General features: G+C 36.5%; 1 protein-coding gene across 2 annotated transcripts in view; it reads left to right on the top strand.

Moving 5' to 3' along the window:
- Cht7 (chitinase 7) overlaps positions 1-14,353 on the top strand; it is a 234,581-nt gene extending 220,228 nt beyond the window's left edge. For both annotated transcript variants that reach the window (XM_067104046.1, XM_067104045.1), the window contains 13 exons: positions 2,852-2,975; positions 3,929-4,069; positions 4,424-4,592; positions 5,059-5,297; positions 7,427-7,629; positions 8,603-8,838; positions 10,153-10,299; positions 10,834-10,982; positions 11,379-11,526; positions 11,804-11,989; positions 12,161-12,283; positions 12,736-12,940; positions 13,967-14,353. In XM_067104046.1, coding sequence (XP_066960147.1) covers positions 2,852-2,975; positions 3,929-4,069; positions 4,424-4,592; positions 5,059-5,297; positions 7,427-7,629; positions 8,603-8,838; positions 10,153-10,299; positions 10,834-10,982; positions 11,379-11,526; positions 11,804-11,989; positions 12,161-12,283; positions 12,736-12,940; positions 13,967-14,175 — 2,279 coding nt within the window. In that variant the 3' untranslated portion in view covers positions 14,176-14,353. The remainder of the gene's footprint in view (positions 1-2,851; positions 2,976-3,928; positions 4,070-4,423; positions 4,593-5,058; positions 5,298-7,426; positions 7,630-8,602; positions 8,839-10,152; positions 10,300-10,833; positions 10,983-11,378; positions 11,527-11,803; positions 11,990-12,160; positions 12,284-12,735; positions 12,941-13,966) is intronic.
- The last annotated feature ends 371 nt before the right edge of the window (positions 14,354-14,724 follow it).

Below are 14,724 nucleotides of genomic sequence, written 5' to 3'. Positions count from 1 at the left end.
TTTGGTTAGGATTTTTTTTAAAGGATTTCGTGAGGGAAATTTGACACGACGAATTCTCTCCATGTAAATTTATTTGGAAGAAAATTGACGTAGGGTAATTTCGAAGTCTGAAAATTACGAAGAGAGAAATTTTGAGTTACCGTTACCTGTGAAATTTTATAGAGAGAATTCTGCTTATAGAATTTGGAGCATCAAAACGGATATTTCCCTCGGAATTTTTCCATAATGGGTTTCTACAAAAAAAAAAAAAAAAAAAATGGCCTGAGAATTCAGGATATGAAACTGTGTTCGAAATGCGGAGCTACTTCAATTCATTAACCGTATATTGCTAACAATACATTGATTTATTTTGTTATTGTCATGAGCTGAATTTTCGTCAGTTTATTATGGAAGTATTGTATATAAAAGTCGTTGTTTTTTAAAGTTTATAATACTAATGCTCTATTAAAATGAGGATTGACACCCATGCATTTTTCATGAATTTAATAGTTTGGCGATGACATGCAAATTTGGTCAGTCATCTGACAAAGTGAAAGTCGACAGAAGAAGAAGGAGAAGAAGAAGAAGAAGAAGAAGAAGAAGAAGAAGAAGAAGAAGAAGAAGAAGAAAAGAAGAAAGAAGAAGAAGAAAAAGAAGAAGAAGAAGATTAAGTATTGAAATTGCCAAAACAAAAGCTAATAAATCATCATTTCGAATACAATGTTGTTTTGTGAGATAGCTTTTGCTCATCACGTTCTTTTTAGTTTGATATTTAATAGTTTCGTGAATACATCTCTTAATTTACATTTTATTTTTTTATGGTTATGGAATGCGCGAATGTTTTTTTTTTTTTAGTCACGAAAGATTTTCTTTTGCGAAAGTTTCGTTAACGATCTCTCATTCTAACGATACATTTGCGGTGAGTTTGACTTGTGGTATCGCCAGTATAACTTGAAAAAAAAAATTAATGCCACTTTTACGAATAAAATAATTTTGTAAGCAGCTCGGTTATTTTTCTCCTCTGGCGCGATTGAGAGGGTTGAAATATCGAATCATTTATATTGTTTTTTTTCTCATTAATGTTCATGGCTTAATGGCTAAGTGCACGTGCATACACGCATGCGCCCGCTGACTCCAGAGGTATCGAAGACTGGAGAACATTATATTGTAATTCAACTTCTGATTCGTAATGCCTCCGAATTTAACTTTTCATTTGTTTCCATTTAATTATTTACTTATTCATTTTATCCTAATTACTATTGGAAAAAACAGTGAACGTAACAAATACATTTGGATTTGAATTGAAAACTTCCAAATAAACACAGCACCATGTAAAGGCATTGGTTAGAATATTGATGCCTGGAATTGCTCATATCTTTTTCATACATAGATATGAAAGTGCGAGTGGAGAAATGGCGAGTTGTGCTTCTAAGTAAAAGTGAAGTATCAACTCATGGAAAACATTTGTTCAATAAACACAGGAATACTTTGCACGTATAATCGTAATCATTATATTTAAAATAAATTTGCTATTCAGCTCTCGAGGTAGTTTATAATTTAGTATAAAATAGGTTAGATAAGTGGGGAATAATTCAAATATATTGATATGATTAGCCGGGGAAGGAAACGGTATTATTACATAAAAGCCTGTCAATAAAATCAAATAGTTTTCATACTCAGTATGAGTCAATTTCTAATCAAAATCGCAAATTTTATTTGAGTTTCATCTCCGCGTTTTAATTTGGACAACTCACTCATTTCCTTTTTAAATAGGAAATGCATGGAGTGAAACTCTGATCCCCAAATTAATAGAAATTTATGTAGACTGATTCAGTGCTTTTTACTGAACTCAGTTCCAGTATACAAGTTAATAAGGGTTAAATGACAACAGATGAGAATTTCATATATGTATATGTATATATATATATATATATATATATATATATATATATATATATATATATATATATATATATATATATATATGTGTGTGTGTGTGTGTGTGTGTGTGTGTATGATTATAAACACATAAACACGTGATTTGTTTACCACACATCACCACATATGAAAAATAGGAAACTGAGAGCAGGTCAAGACAGGTTTCAACTTTATTTGTAAACCATTAACGAAGGTCCTTCGTCAATGGCTTGAAATAGTGCTGAAACCAGTCAGAACCTACACTAGTGATGTGAGATATATATATATATATATATATATATATATATATATATATATATATATATATATATATATATATATATATATATATATATATATATATATATATATATATATATATATATATATATATATATACATATACATATACATATAAATATATATATATATATATATATATATATATATATATATATATATATATATATATATATATATATATATATATATATATATATATATATATATATATAGAATTCTTTCTGTTGACAGTTCAACCCTGTTCATTTGCCTTCTAAAACTAAGTTCATGTACAGAGTATTTAATCAGTCTACATAAAGTTTGACTGAAGCCTTTTAAAGTCTTTTAAATCCTTTAATCAGTCCACATAAAGTTTGATTGAAGCTTTTCAAAGTCTTTTAAAGCCTTTGTTCGCTTTCATGTTAAGCTTAATTTCACCTGCACCTCTGTTTGTGAATCCTTTCACTCGTCTTCCTACTCATCTGGAAAAGTGAATCGACCACGGAATTTGTGGCTTCAAGCTTCACGGTGTTTCTCTCTCTCTCTCTCTCTCTCTCTCTCTCTCTCTCTCTCTCTCTCTCTCTCTCTCTCTCTCTCTGCAACCCTTCCTAGTCCTTGAAATTCCATGAGATAACAAATCATTTCTTTCATGAGCAAAAATTTTTTTCACCAGAACTCTTCGAAGCCTTTGACGCAGAAGCCAAGGAGATGGGTCTTCCAAGACTCCTGATAACGGCTGCCGTTCCCGTCGGCCCTGACAAGATCCGAGGTGGTTACGATATTCCTGTTGTCTCTCGGTAGGTATTCAGGCTGTGCCTTGTTTCTTTCTCTCTCTTTAAATCTTCAGCTGAAAACCCCCATGGACAGAGTCAACAGACTATAAACCCAAGAGGGCTCTGAAAGGAAATCAGCCTGCAAAGAGAGACACGTTATAGGAAAAGCTGATAAATAGATAAATAAGATGGAATTGAAAATAAAATCGATATACCTGAATTCAGGAGACGTCAGCAAAGAGTAGGAGTGAATTTGCTCCTCGCTTAAACGTTTGGAGGTCAGGAGATTCCACAATTGCATTAGGCAAACTATTCTACATTTTATTTGTAGCCAAGATAAAACTCCTAGCGAACTGAGTAGCATTAAACCTGATGCTAGAAAACCGTTGTTAAATGATGACTGTGTGTGCATGTATGTGTATTATATATTTATATATATATATATATATATATATATATATATATATATATATATATATATATACATACATACACATATATATATATCTATCTATCATCTATCTGTCTATCTATCTATCTATCTATCTATACATGCCTATTGTCCATGAGGAGGTGGTTTTAATTCTCAATTATGTTGTAAAAAATATTTCATTAATTCAGTAGATTATTTATATTTTTCATGTTAAAGTGAGCCTTTTATTTGTCATAGAGGAATTTATTTTTATAACTGTAAAAGAAATTCTGTGCATTCCATTAATAAGAGAATTAATTTTTAGCTGTATTAATAGAAATAAATGGATTTACTTTTAATGTGGTTACTAAAATTTTTGAGTATTGACATTTCTACTAACTACAGCCAAACACTTATCAGGTTTCATGAATACTAAGCACTAATGACAAGACTGTTTGTCAAGGTTAGACTTTATTTGTCAAGACTTTGGTGTCTTGTGCTGTTAGACTTTGCATTTCTTCCATTTTCTTAATTTATACTCACTGGAGTTTCTTTCTTTCCTCAGCTACCTGGATTTCATCAACGTCATGGCTTACGATTTCCACGGCAAGTGGGAGAACACCGTCGGACACAATGCGCCACTCTTCGCCCCTTCTGTGGACACCGAATGGCGAAAACAGCTGTCCGTCGACCACGCCTCAAACCTGTAAGTCTATCCCTAAGCTCAGGGATCGGTTTCTTTGATGCATCTTCGCCAACTAGGGCTGTGGAATGCATCTTCTTCGTCCGCTAAACCCTTCTTCTCCAAACCCTCCTCCACTTTGTCACTCCATCTAATCCTTTGTCTAAGCCATCTTCACTCCTTCCTCCTCACTCAGCCTTCTCACATGCCCAAAGCATCTCATTCTCGATTTTCTAATCATGTCAGTAACCTTTACCATCCGTTTCTAGCTATTAATTTCCTCATTTTCCGGCCTCCCACGCGGCTAGAACCTCAAAGCCCACCTCAGCATCCTCATTCTGCTCGCTCGAAGCTCATGACAACTTTTTAAAATTTCAGGTGGGCCAAACTGGGAGCACCCAAAGAGAAGCTGATTATCGGAATGCCAACCTACGGACGTAGTTTCACCTTGTCGAACCCCGGCCAGAACAACGTGAACTCTCCCTCTAGTGGAGGAGGCGATGCTGGGAAGTATACTGGCGAAGGAGGTTTCATGGCTTACTATGAGGTGAGGAACGAGGTAGCAGAGGAACTCGGCGAATGCATATAACTATTATTTTTATACCATAAAACCTTTTTCGTCTCAATTCTAAACGGTTCATTACGAGAGAAGGTTACCTAACATAAAATGAATGTGAAAAAAGGGTTATCAGATACCGCAATACTCAAAAATTGCCTTCTAATACCTCGTTATTGACATAAGCTTAAAGGTGGGTAGTGCCCTCAGTACACTTCACATAGTGCACTGTAGGCATTATAATGGTTGTTTGCGGCGTCCCTAGGACCCCTAACTGAACCCAGTTTTTTGCCTTTTGCTTTACCTCCGTTCCCATTTCCTCTCCTCTCTTTCATCTTGCTGTCCAACCACTCCACCTCTCTCTTTTCACTAGCTTGAACGTTGAATGGCTGAAAGTGCCCCTAGTCTAGTGCTTGATAGCCTAAACTTTCACAAATCCAATCAATCCTTGACACAGGTCTGCGAGGAACTGCAAACTGGAGCCCACTACATCTGGCACGACGAGATGCAAGTGCCCTACTTGGTCAAGGACAAACTGTGGGTCGGTTTCGACGACGAGCGCGCCATCCGCAACAAGATGAACTGGATCAAGAAGAACGGATTCGGAGGAGCCATGATCTGGTCGATTGACATGGACGACTTCACCGGCACCGTCTGTGGAGGAGGCATCAAGTATCCTCTGATCACCGTTATGAGGTATGTCGTAGACCGATACACCTGAATTATACGCCTGAGTTCAGGAGACGCCAGGAGATAGCAGGGGTTAATTTGCTCCTTTCTGTTGATATTTCCTGCATTAGATGTAAAAAATGAGGTTTCATTGAAAACATTAATAGCTCGGTTAGGTAAGGTTAGCTGGGGTGGACTAGTAATACACCTGAATTATACACCTGAATTCAAGAGACATCAGCAGATAGCAGGAATGAGTTTGCTCCTTTCTGTTGATGTCTCCAGCATTAGAAGTAAAAAATTATTTTTCTTTGAAATCACTAATCGCTCGGGTAGGTTAGGTTAGCTGGGATGGACTCGTAATATATAATCAATCAATATATTGTCCTTACGCACTTGTTTGAAGAAGGATTCTAATATTAACACAGTGAATATCCACTCAGGGAAACTGTAATTGTTAGCTACCTGCGTCCAGTCTTAGATGGAAGCCATATATTCTTGCCATGTAATACTGGTGTTGTTGTCTCTTGGAAGTATTTTCAATGATTTTATATATAACTGTTTCTTTCTCCGCTCTTTGAATGGATTAAAACCTTAACGTTTTGGTGTATTTCCATATTAGATTTTGCCAATAATAATAATAATAATAATAATAATAATAATAATAAAAATAATAATAATAATAATAATAATAATAAAACTGAAGGATAAAAAATCCACATTGATGCAAGTGTAAATACATATCTAGAAATATCAATGCAACGAGACTTTCGAGAACTGCTCGATCCTCCGTATCAGTCAAAGTAAAAGATCACAGTGACCAACAAAGTAAAATATTTTGAGAATTTTTCAAAGTGTTAAGACTCTTGTTAACAAAAGAAAACATGTCTTCTAAAAAGCTCCATGTTCTTTCTCCTATCACAGGAAAGATAACTGTTCTCTCTCACTCCCATGCCATGGAAAATAATAAATGTTCTCTCACTCCCATGACAGGGAAGATAACAACTGTTCTCTCTCTCACCATGCCAAGGAAGATAACAAACGTTCTTTCACTTCCATCACAGGCAAGATAACAACTGTTCTCTCTCTCCCATCACAGGGAAGATTGCAACTGTTCTCTCACTCCAGTCACAGGCAAGATAACTATTCTCTGTCTCTCCCATCGCAGGGAAGATAACAACTGTTCTCTCGCATTCCCATCACAGGGAAGATGAAAACTGATCTCTCTCACTCCAATGCCAGGGAAGATAACAAATGTTTTCTCACTCCCATCACAGGGCAGATAACAACTGTACTCTCACTCCCATCACAGGGTAGATAACTGATCTCTCTCACATCAAAGGGCATATAACAAATGTTCTCTCTCTCTCTCTCTCTCTCTCTCTCTCTCTCTCTCTCTCTCTCTCTCTCTCTCATCACAGAGAAGATAACAACTGTTCTCTCTCCCATCACAGGGAAGATAACAACTATTCTTTCATTCCCACCACATGGAAGATAACTGATCTCTCTCACTCCCATGCCAGGGAAGATAAATGTTCTCTCCCTTCCATCACAGGGCAGATAACAACTGTTCTCTCGCTCCCATCACAGGGCCGATAACAACTGTTCTCTCACTCCCATCACAGGGGAGATAACTGATCTCTCTCACATCAAAGGGCAGATAACAAATGTTCTCTCTTTCCCATGACAGGAAGGGTAACAGCTGTTCTCTCTCTCTCTCTCTCTCTCATCACAGGGAAGATAACAACTGTTCTCTCTCACCCCCATCACAGGGATAATAAATTGTTCTCTCTCTCCCATCAAAGGGTAGATAACAAATGTTCTCTAACTGCTATCACTGGGAATATAACAAATTTTCTCACTCCCTTCACAGGGAAGATAACTGTTCTACGTCACTCCCGTGCCAGGGAAGGCAACAACTGTTCTCTCTCTCTCTCTCTCTCTCTCTCTCTCTCTCTCTCTCTCTCTCTCACAGGAGATAGCAATTGTTCTCTCACTCCCATCATAGGGATGATAAATATTCTGTCTCCCCCACCGCAAGGACGATCATTGTTCTTTCACTTCCATGCCAGGGAAAATAAGAGATGTTCTCTCACTCCCATCACAGGGATGATAACTATTCTCTCTCTCTCTCCCCCCCCCACCCACAATCACAGGGAAGAACTTCTTGGCACTCCCAGAGGAGGCAAAGATGTCGACTGGTCATCTATCACCAAGACTTCAGTAGCCACTCACACCACCCTTCCTCCCCCAGTCGCAATTGATCCTTTGATCGTCATAAAGGACTACAAGGAAAGACTCACCCAGCGCCAACAGGCTCAGGAATCAACCATGATTGACGTCATACCAAGCATCCCAAGTAAGTGATGTGAAATCATTTCTTCTTCGCCTTCTTTTTTTCAACAGTGTCACCTTTACCATTCTGGGATGCTTTAATTTCATTTGCTCTCGTTTTACAAAAGAAGGTGACGTAGGTTAAGGTAAAAAAGAAACCTTGTTCGTTTCGGCCGTCATCTAGACTTTTTTTTATTAATCTAACTTCCAGTCTTAGTAAATGGTACAAAATAGTCTATATCAGTAGATGCAAGTTTAGGGTGACCTCTAATTTCTGTAAATATTTGTAAGGTACATCTCAGTGGTTGCTGCACCATGCAAAGTATGTTGAATGGTAAGAGTTAAGTATGGCAAAAGAAGTAGGAGAGAAGTTTACGAATTTTATATGATATGATATAAATTTATGAGCCGTAAGTAGGGGTAATTAGCTTTAATTGTTAAAATGCAAAAATGGGAAATGACAGTAACTTAGGGAGAAATTGCAGATTTAATCTGAAAATGTAAATGCAGAGAATGAACTCACCTTTAATTAAGTTTAACTCAAAATATGTTAATATAAATCAATATTACATTCTTGAGTAAAGAGAAGTAAAAAATAAATAGTAAAATTTCTAATAGAATAGTTTTGATAACGAAGTAGACGCTATCAATAACTAGAGGCACTGAGATTTTAATAATGATTTAATGTCTCAGGAATATTTAGGCGCATGAAATCTTCAAATTCCGTGTATACAGTAGCAAAATTGTCCTTCTTACATGTGGGATGATTTTTTTTTATTGATTATCCATGTTCAGTTTGGAGGTGAAAAAAAAATAAATAACACGAGTCAGTTGGCTAAAGACTCAATTTCAAATGGCTTTTCAAAGCCTTATATTTACAAGACTTTTGAATCTGTAATTAAATATACTTTGCTGAAAAAAAGAATGAAGACAGCAAATTTTTCAAATCTGGATGGAAATAAAAACGAAAAGTCAATTCACCCTCGAAATTCCCGCAGGAGACGCCCCGAAAGTCATCTGCTACTACACCTCCTGGTCCTTCAAGAGACCCGGAGCTGGAAGGTTCGAACCAGAGAGCCTCGACCCATTCCTCTGCACTCACCTCATCTACGCTTTCGCCGGCATGGAAGACTATCGTCTAGCCCCCGGGGAACCTGGGGATATTGGCGACGGATTCAAGGAGGGAATGTACACCAGGATCGTGAAACTGAAGGAGAAGAACCCCAACCTCAAGGTAAGGATGGTTTGAAGCGAACGAACTTCTGAGGTCCAGAGGTCTTTGATGTTAGGCAATTAGAACCTCGAACGTTCAGGCGAAGATGCAACGCTTCACTGCTCTGAAACAATTCACCTTGTATTTTAATAATCGATTTATCTTTTTAACTATTTGTCTATTAATTTATTTAATTCATCTCTTTTCCCTTTCTAATAACTGATTTTATCCGTCTGTATTTCCTATTATCTTGCGTAACTTCTTCAGATGAACTCTGTATTCTCTGTAAGCTGGGAGTTCAAGTCAGTGGCCCCTGTAAGAAATTTAAGTATACCTTAGTTTAACCAGAGCACTGAGCTGATTAACAGCTCTCCTACGGCTGGCCCGAAGGATTAGATTTATTTTACGTCGCTAAGAACCAAATGGTTACTTAGCAACGGGACCTACAGTTTATTGTGGAATCCGAACTACATTATAGCGAGAAATGAATTTCTTTCTCCAGAAATAAATTCCTCTAATTCTTCACTGGCCGGTCGGAGAATCGGACGCGGGCCAGCGGAGTGCTAGCTGAGAACGGTACCCACTCGTCCAATGAGGAACTCAATGGCCCCTGTAGTCTTGCTCCATTTGAATAAAGGCCCATCTTACGAATAATAATAATAATAATAATAATAATAATAATAATAATAATAATAATAATAATAATAATAATAATAATAATAATAATAATAATAATAAGCATAGCTTGAGTCTTGAATTGGAGAAACAAATCCAGTTATGTATGTGTACAAATATATTTAAAAATAAGTCTCTACAAAGAGCTTTAGGGAATCTGTTCGATTCCCCTTTTCAGTCAAACAGATTCTCGAAAGCTCTCTGTGGATATTTATTTTTAAATATATTTGTACCCATACATAATTGTGGATTTATTCCCGAAAGGTCTCTGTAGAAATTTATTTCTAAATATATTTGTATCCATACATAACTGTGGATCTATTCCCGAAAGCTCTCTGTAGAGAATTATTTCTAAATATATTTGTGCCCATACATAACTGTGGCTTTGTTTCTCCAATAACAGAATGACCACAAAAAACACAGCATCGAAGCAATAGGTTGATATGCAAGAGCATATGTTAATTCATTCGTTCTAGTTTCTTCTCTGCCAAAGTGGTGAATTCTAATTAGATTTGTACCCATACATAAATGTGGATTTGCTTCTCCAATAACAGAATGACCACAAAAGCACAGAATCAAAGAGCATTTGTTAATTCATTCGTTCTAGTTTTTCGCTCCGAAAGTCGTGAATTTTAATCAGATTTACACCCGAATTTCCAGGTGATGTTGGCCCTCGGTGGCTGGGCCTTCGGTTCCAAGCCCTTCCAAGAACTGGTAGCCAACCCATTCCGAATGAACGGCTTCGTCTACGATGCGCTCGAGTTTCTCCGACAACACGAGTTTGATGGCCTAGATATTGACTGGGAGGTAAAGTAAAAAACACGAATAAAAAAATAATTAGTGGTACCTTTTGCTTATTTAGTTCCTTCTTTTGAGATACTTGTCAAACTTGGATTAAGTAAACGTACACACTTATCCTTATCAGCAGTTGGACATCAAGTAAGGATACGTAGTATTAGCTATTATGCAGAACTTATTGAATAATTCAGTTTTATTACTGATTCAAATTTTACAGTGTATTACTGATTCAAACTATACAATACATTACTGATTCAAGCTTTACAATGTATTACAAATTCATTCAAACTTTACATTGTTATTTTCAATTGATGCCAATTAAAGAAAATATATACTGTATAAAAATGACCATCGTTATGTCTGTTTAAAAATTTTGCCTTTCTTTTACTCATAGCATCTCAGATAAAAGAGAAATGGAAAGATTATACTTTAACCTCCGTTTCAGCATCTCAGAACTTTTGAAGAAAACATATTTATGGTCAAAGTAAAAGAGTATGGAAGAGAACGTACTGTACTATAACCTCCGTTTCATTACCTCCTCAGTATCCTCGTGGTCCTGATGACAAGGCCAATTACGTCAATTTCCTGCGCGAGCTTCGCCTGGCTTTCGAGGGAGAGGCAAAATCCACTGGGCATTCCAGACTTCTTCTCTCGGCGGCTGTTCCAGCATCCTTCGAGGCTCTTGCTGCAGGGTAGGATCTCTCTCTCTCTCTCTCTCTCTCTCTCTCTCTCTCTCTCTCTCCACACGTAAAACAAGATAACTGTTTTAAGATCTTTGAACTTTTGACTTGGAGACGATAAACAACCTGAATAAAAGTGTATTTGTTTATGTTATAATTTGAGCGTTCTTGCTTTTTTATGCTTCTATGCATTGTTTTTAATTAACTGTTAACGTAACTTTAGTTCTTGTTAGGCTGTTGTAAGGTTTCAAGGACAAATATTTGAGATGTTATTTGTTTTCATCACATACAACAACACTGTAGTTTCCTAAATTTATAATCTTTGTATTTGAAGGAACGAAAAATTTCTGGTTATTTAATGATTATCTAATTACCTCTTAGTTAAAGTCTTTTGTTTCTCATTTTCAGTTATGACGTCCCCGAAATCAGCAAGTACTTGGATTACATCAACATCATGTCCTACGATTTCCACGGACAGTGGGAGAACCAAGTGGGGCACAACTCCCCTCTGCTGCCCCTGGAGACTGCCTCCTCATACCAAAAGAAACTCACTGTGGTAGGTGTTGCTTAATCTAAATTTCTCTTTGAAAGAGTCAGAACATTAAAGGAATTTACAGAGGTTTTGGTTGGCTAGGATTAATAATATGCTTTCCAAATAAGTTTCTAAAATAAGAGAAGTCACTGTGGTAGGTGTTGCATGAATCCAAATTTCTCTTTGAACGAGTAAGAACATTATAGGAATGCACAAAGGTTTTGGTGGACTAGGAATAATAATATACTTTTTAAATACCTTTCTAAAATGAGAGAAGACCCAGACGAATTCACTCTTTCAGGACTTCAGCGTCAGGGAATGGAAGAAGCAGGGCGCCCCAGCCCAGAAGATTATGGTAGGAATGCCCACTTACGGCCGCTCCTTCACCCTCGCCGACACCAGCAAATTCGACATTGGTGCCCCAGCTGCCGAAGGCGGAACCGCCGGACGCTACACTCAGGAGACCGGGTTCCTTGCTTATTACGAAGTGAGTTTTTCTGGCCTCCATCGCGTGATTCTTTAAGCTTTATCATTATTTTCAAAATATGGACGTGAAGGATTCATACTTTCCTTCGCGATGATCCAAACCAAAGATGACATTTTTGATTTTGGAGAAAAAAAAATCATATAATAATTCATGAACTTTTATTTTGACAAGGTTTGTGAATTCCTGTATGAGGACAACACCACTCTGGTGTGGGACAACGAACAGCAAGTGCCGTTTGCATATATGGACGACCAATGGGTCGGCTTTGATGATGAGCGCTCCCTTGGTGTCAAGGTTTGTAAAAATGTTTGGTTTCGTATGGACTTTTTGTTCTGATTTCAAATGTATGTAATTATGATTTAATTTCAAATATATGTAGTTATGATTTAATTCACCTTGTAAGTTATTGACTTATTTACATTTTTATCAACGTATTTAATAGTTTATTAATTTATCTTATTCTCTTTTCTAATAACTGATCTGTTGTTACTGCATTTCCTGCTATCTTCTGTAACTTCTTTTAAATGAACACTATATTCTTTGGAAGTTTGAATTTCAAGTCATTAATAATAATAATAATAATAATAATAATAATAATAATAATAATAATAATAAAAATAATAATAGTAATAATAATAATAATAATAATAATAATAATAATAATAATAATAATAATAATAAAAAAATCAATTATCTTTTTGTCTGAGGCTGACATTTTGGTGATTCAATTCCATTTTGGTTTCCAGGGAGACTGGCTCAAAACCGAAGGTTTTGGAGGGGTTATGATCTGGAGCGTTGACATGGACGACTTTCGAGGAAACTGCGGAACGGGCAAATATCCTCTCATTAACGCCGTCAAGGAATCTCTCCAGAACTACAGCGTCGCGCAGACGTACGACGGACCTTACGAAAATACTGGAACGCTGGAGGGAAAGAGCACTAAACGAGATCGTAAGTTGTGCCACCTACGAAAGTCGAAAAAATAAGTCACAGTTTTGAGAACAAATATATTTTAAATCAACGTGCGGTTTCGGCACTAAGACAGCTAGAACAGACAAGGGATTAACGATGAATCTCACCCGAGTCGACCGCGTAAAGTGAGCCATGGCCCATGATTTACAGCGTGCAAACCAAGGACTGCTAAATATTTAGTACCATTGTAAATATATATAGTTTACTTGAGGACAAATTTCTTTTCATTTTTTGAATGCCTGAGGTATTCTGAGTAATCTTCATTACATTTCACGCCAAGATATTGTTTAAAACAATAGAAACACAGAGTTCTTACCCTCGCTGTAGAAAGAAAAATTAACTTGCAGTTGTAACAGAAAATTATTACAAAACTGTAGTGGGTCCTGGGATCGTCATACAACCTCTTCAGTGTGAAGACACTAACACCCAAGAACAAATATATCTAAAATATTCACATGCAGTTTTGGAGTGTCATACACCCTCTTCAGTGTGGAACCCGAAACTGTATGTAGATTTTAAAAATATATATATATATATATATATATATATAATATATATATATATATTTATAATTTTAATATTTATTCTCCAATTTGAAATTTTAAAAGTTCGAAACTGCTCTGTGTTCACTATCTACGAAAGTCTTTCTAGAAATCCTTTTTATTTCATTAATTAGAATAAGAACTTTTCAGTAACATTCATTCATTCATATTATTTCATTATTGTCCTTTCTTCATCTACCGAGCTTTCCAACAAACTTCGTATTGTTGTTCATATTTTGCAGTTTTAAAAGTTCGAAACTGTTCTGTTAGCAACACATATGAAAGCCTTTCCAGAAATCCTTTTTATTTCATTATTTACAGTAGAATGAGAACGTTTCAATAATATCCACTCACTCATATTATTTCGTCTTTGCTCTTTCTCTAAAGACCGAGCTTTCCCCCAAGTTCGTATTGTTGTGTTGATTATCACTTATTACTACTTATTTTTCTTCATCTTCTTCAGCTAACGAAGTCGTCTGCGCCGAGGCTGACGGACACATTAGTTACTACGAAGATAAAACCGACTGCACGAAGTACTACATGTGTGAAGGCGAGAGGAAACACCACATGCCCTGCCCGGTCAACCTGGTCTTCAACGTCGATCAGAACGTCTGCGATTGGCCAGAAAACGTCGCAGGATGCGAGAATGCTATCGTAGCTGCCGGCCGATGAGCGTCGAGACGTTGACAATTGTTTTTCAATAAAAAAGTGATCGATGGGAACTTCTCTCTTGTGGGGCGCTTTGATGACAAAAAACTTTGGTTCACAAGAACAGATGCGTCTGCTGATAAAGTGTGTGCTAAAAAAAAGTCTTGGTGTGTCATGATCCATGGACAGTGACGTTATAAAAGAGAGAGAGAGAGAGAGAGAGAGAGAGAGAGAGAGAGAGAGAGAGAGAGAGAGAGAGAGAGAGAGAGAGAGGATTTCTTCTGTTCTTTTGAACCTTTGTGTGTGTATGTCAAGTCAGCGCCTCAAGAGAACCCAATTTGAATTCATTTGTTATGCATGTTGAATGTGTGTAACTGTGTTTTTCGGGAGAGAGATCTATATTAGATATAAATATATAAATGCTTGGAGGCTATGACGAACATGAATGACTACACATGAAAGCTGTTATACACTAGTGATAATATATATATATATCCTATATTTTATATTTTAGTTGAAAACAATACAGATTTTAAAGTTATATTAAAATCACCTAAATACAGTGGGTAAGTT

Source organism: Macrobrachium rosenbergii, chromosome 5 (genome assembly GCF_040412425.1).
Source record: "Macrobrachium rosenbergii isolate ZJJX-2024 chromosome 5, ASM4041242v1, whole genome shotgun sequence".
Taxonomy (NCBI): Eukaryota; Metazoa; Arthropoda; class Malacostraca; order Decapoda; family Palaemonidae; genus Macrobrachium; species Macrobrachium rosenbergii.
The sequence above is the reverse complement of the archived record's forward strand: the minus strand, read 5'-3'. Positions and strand labels throughout refer to the sequence as shown.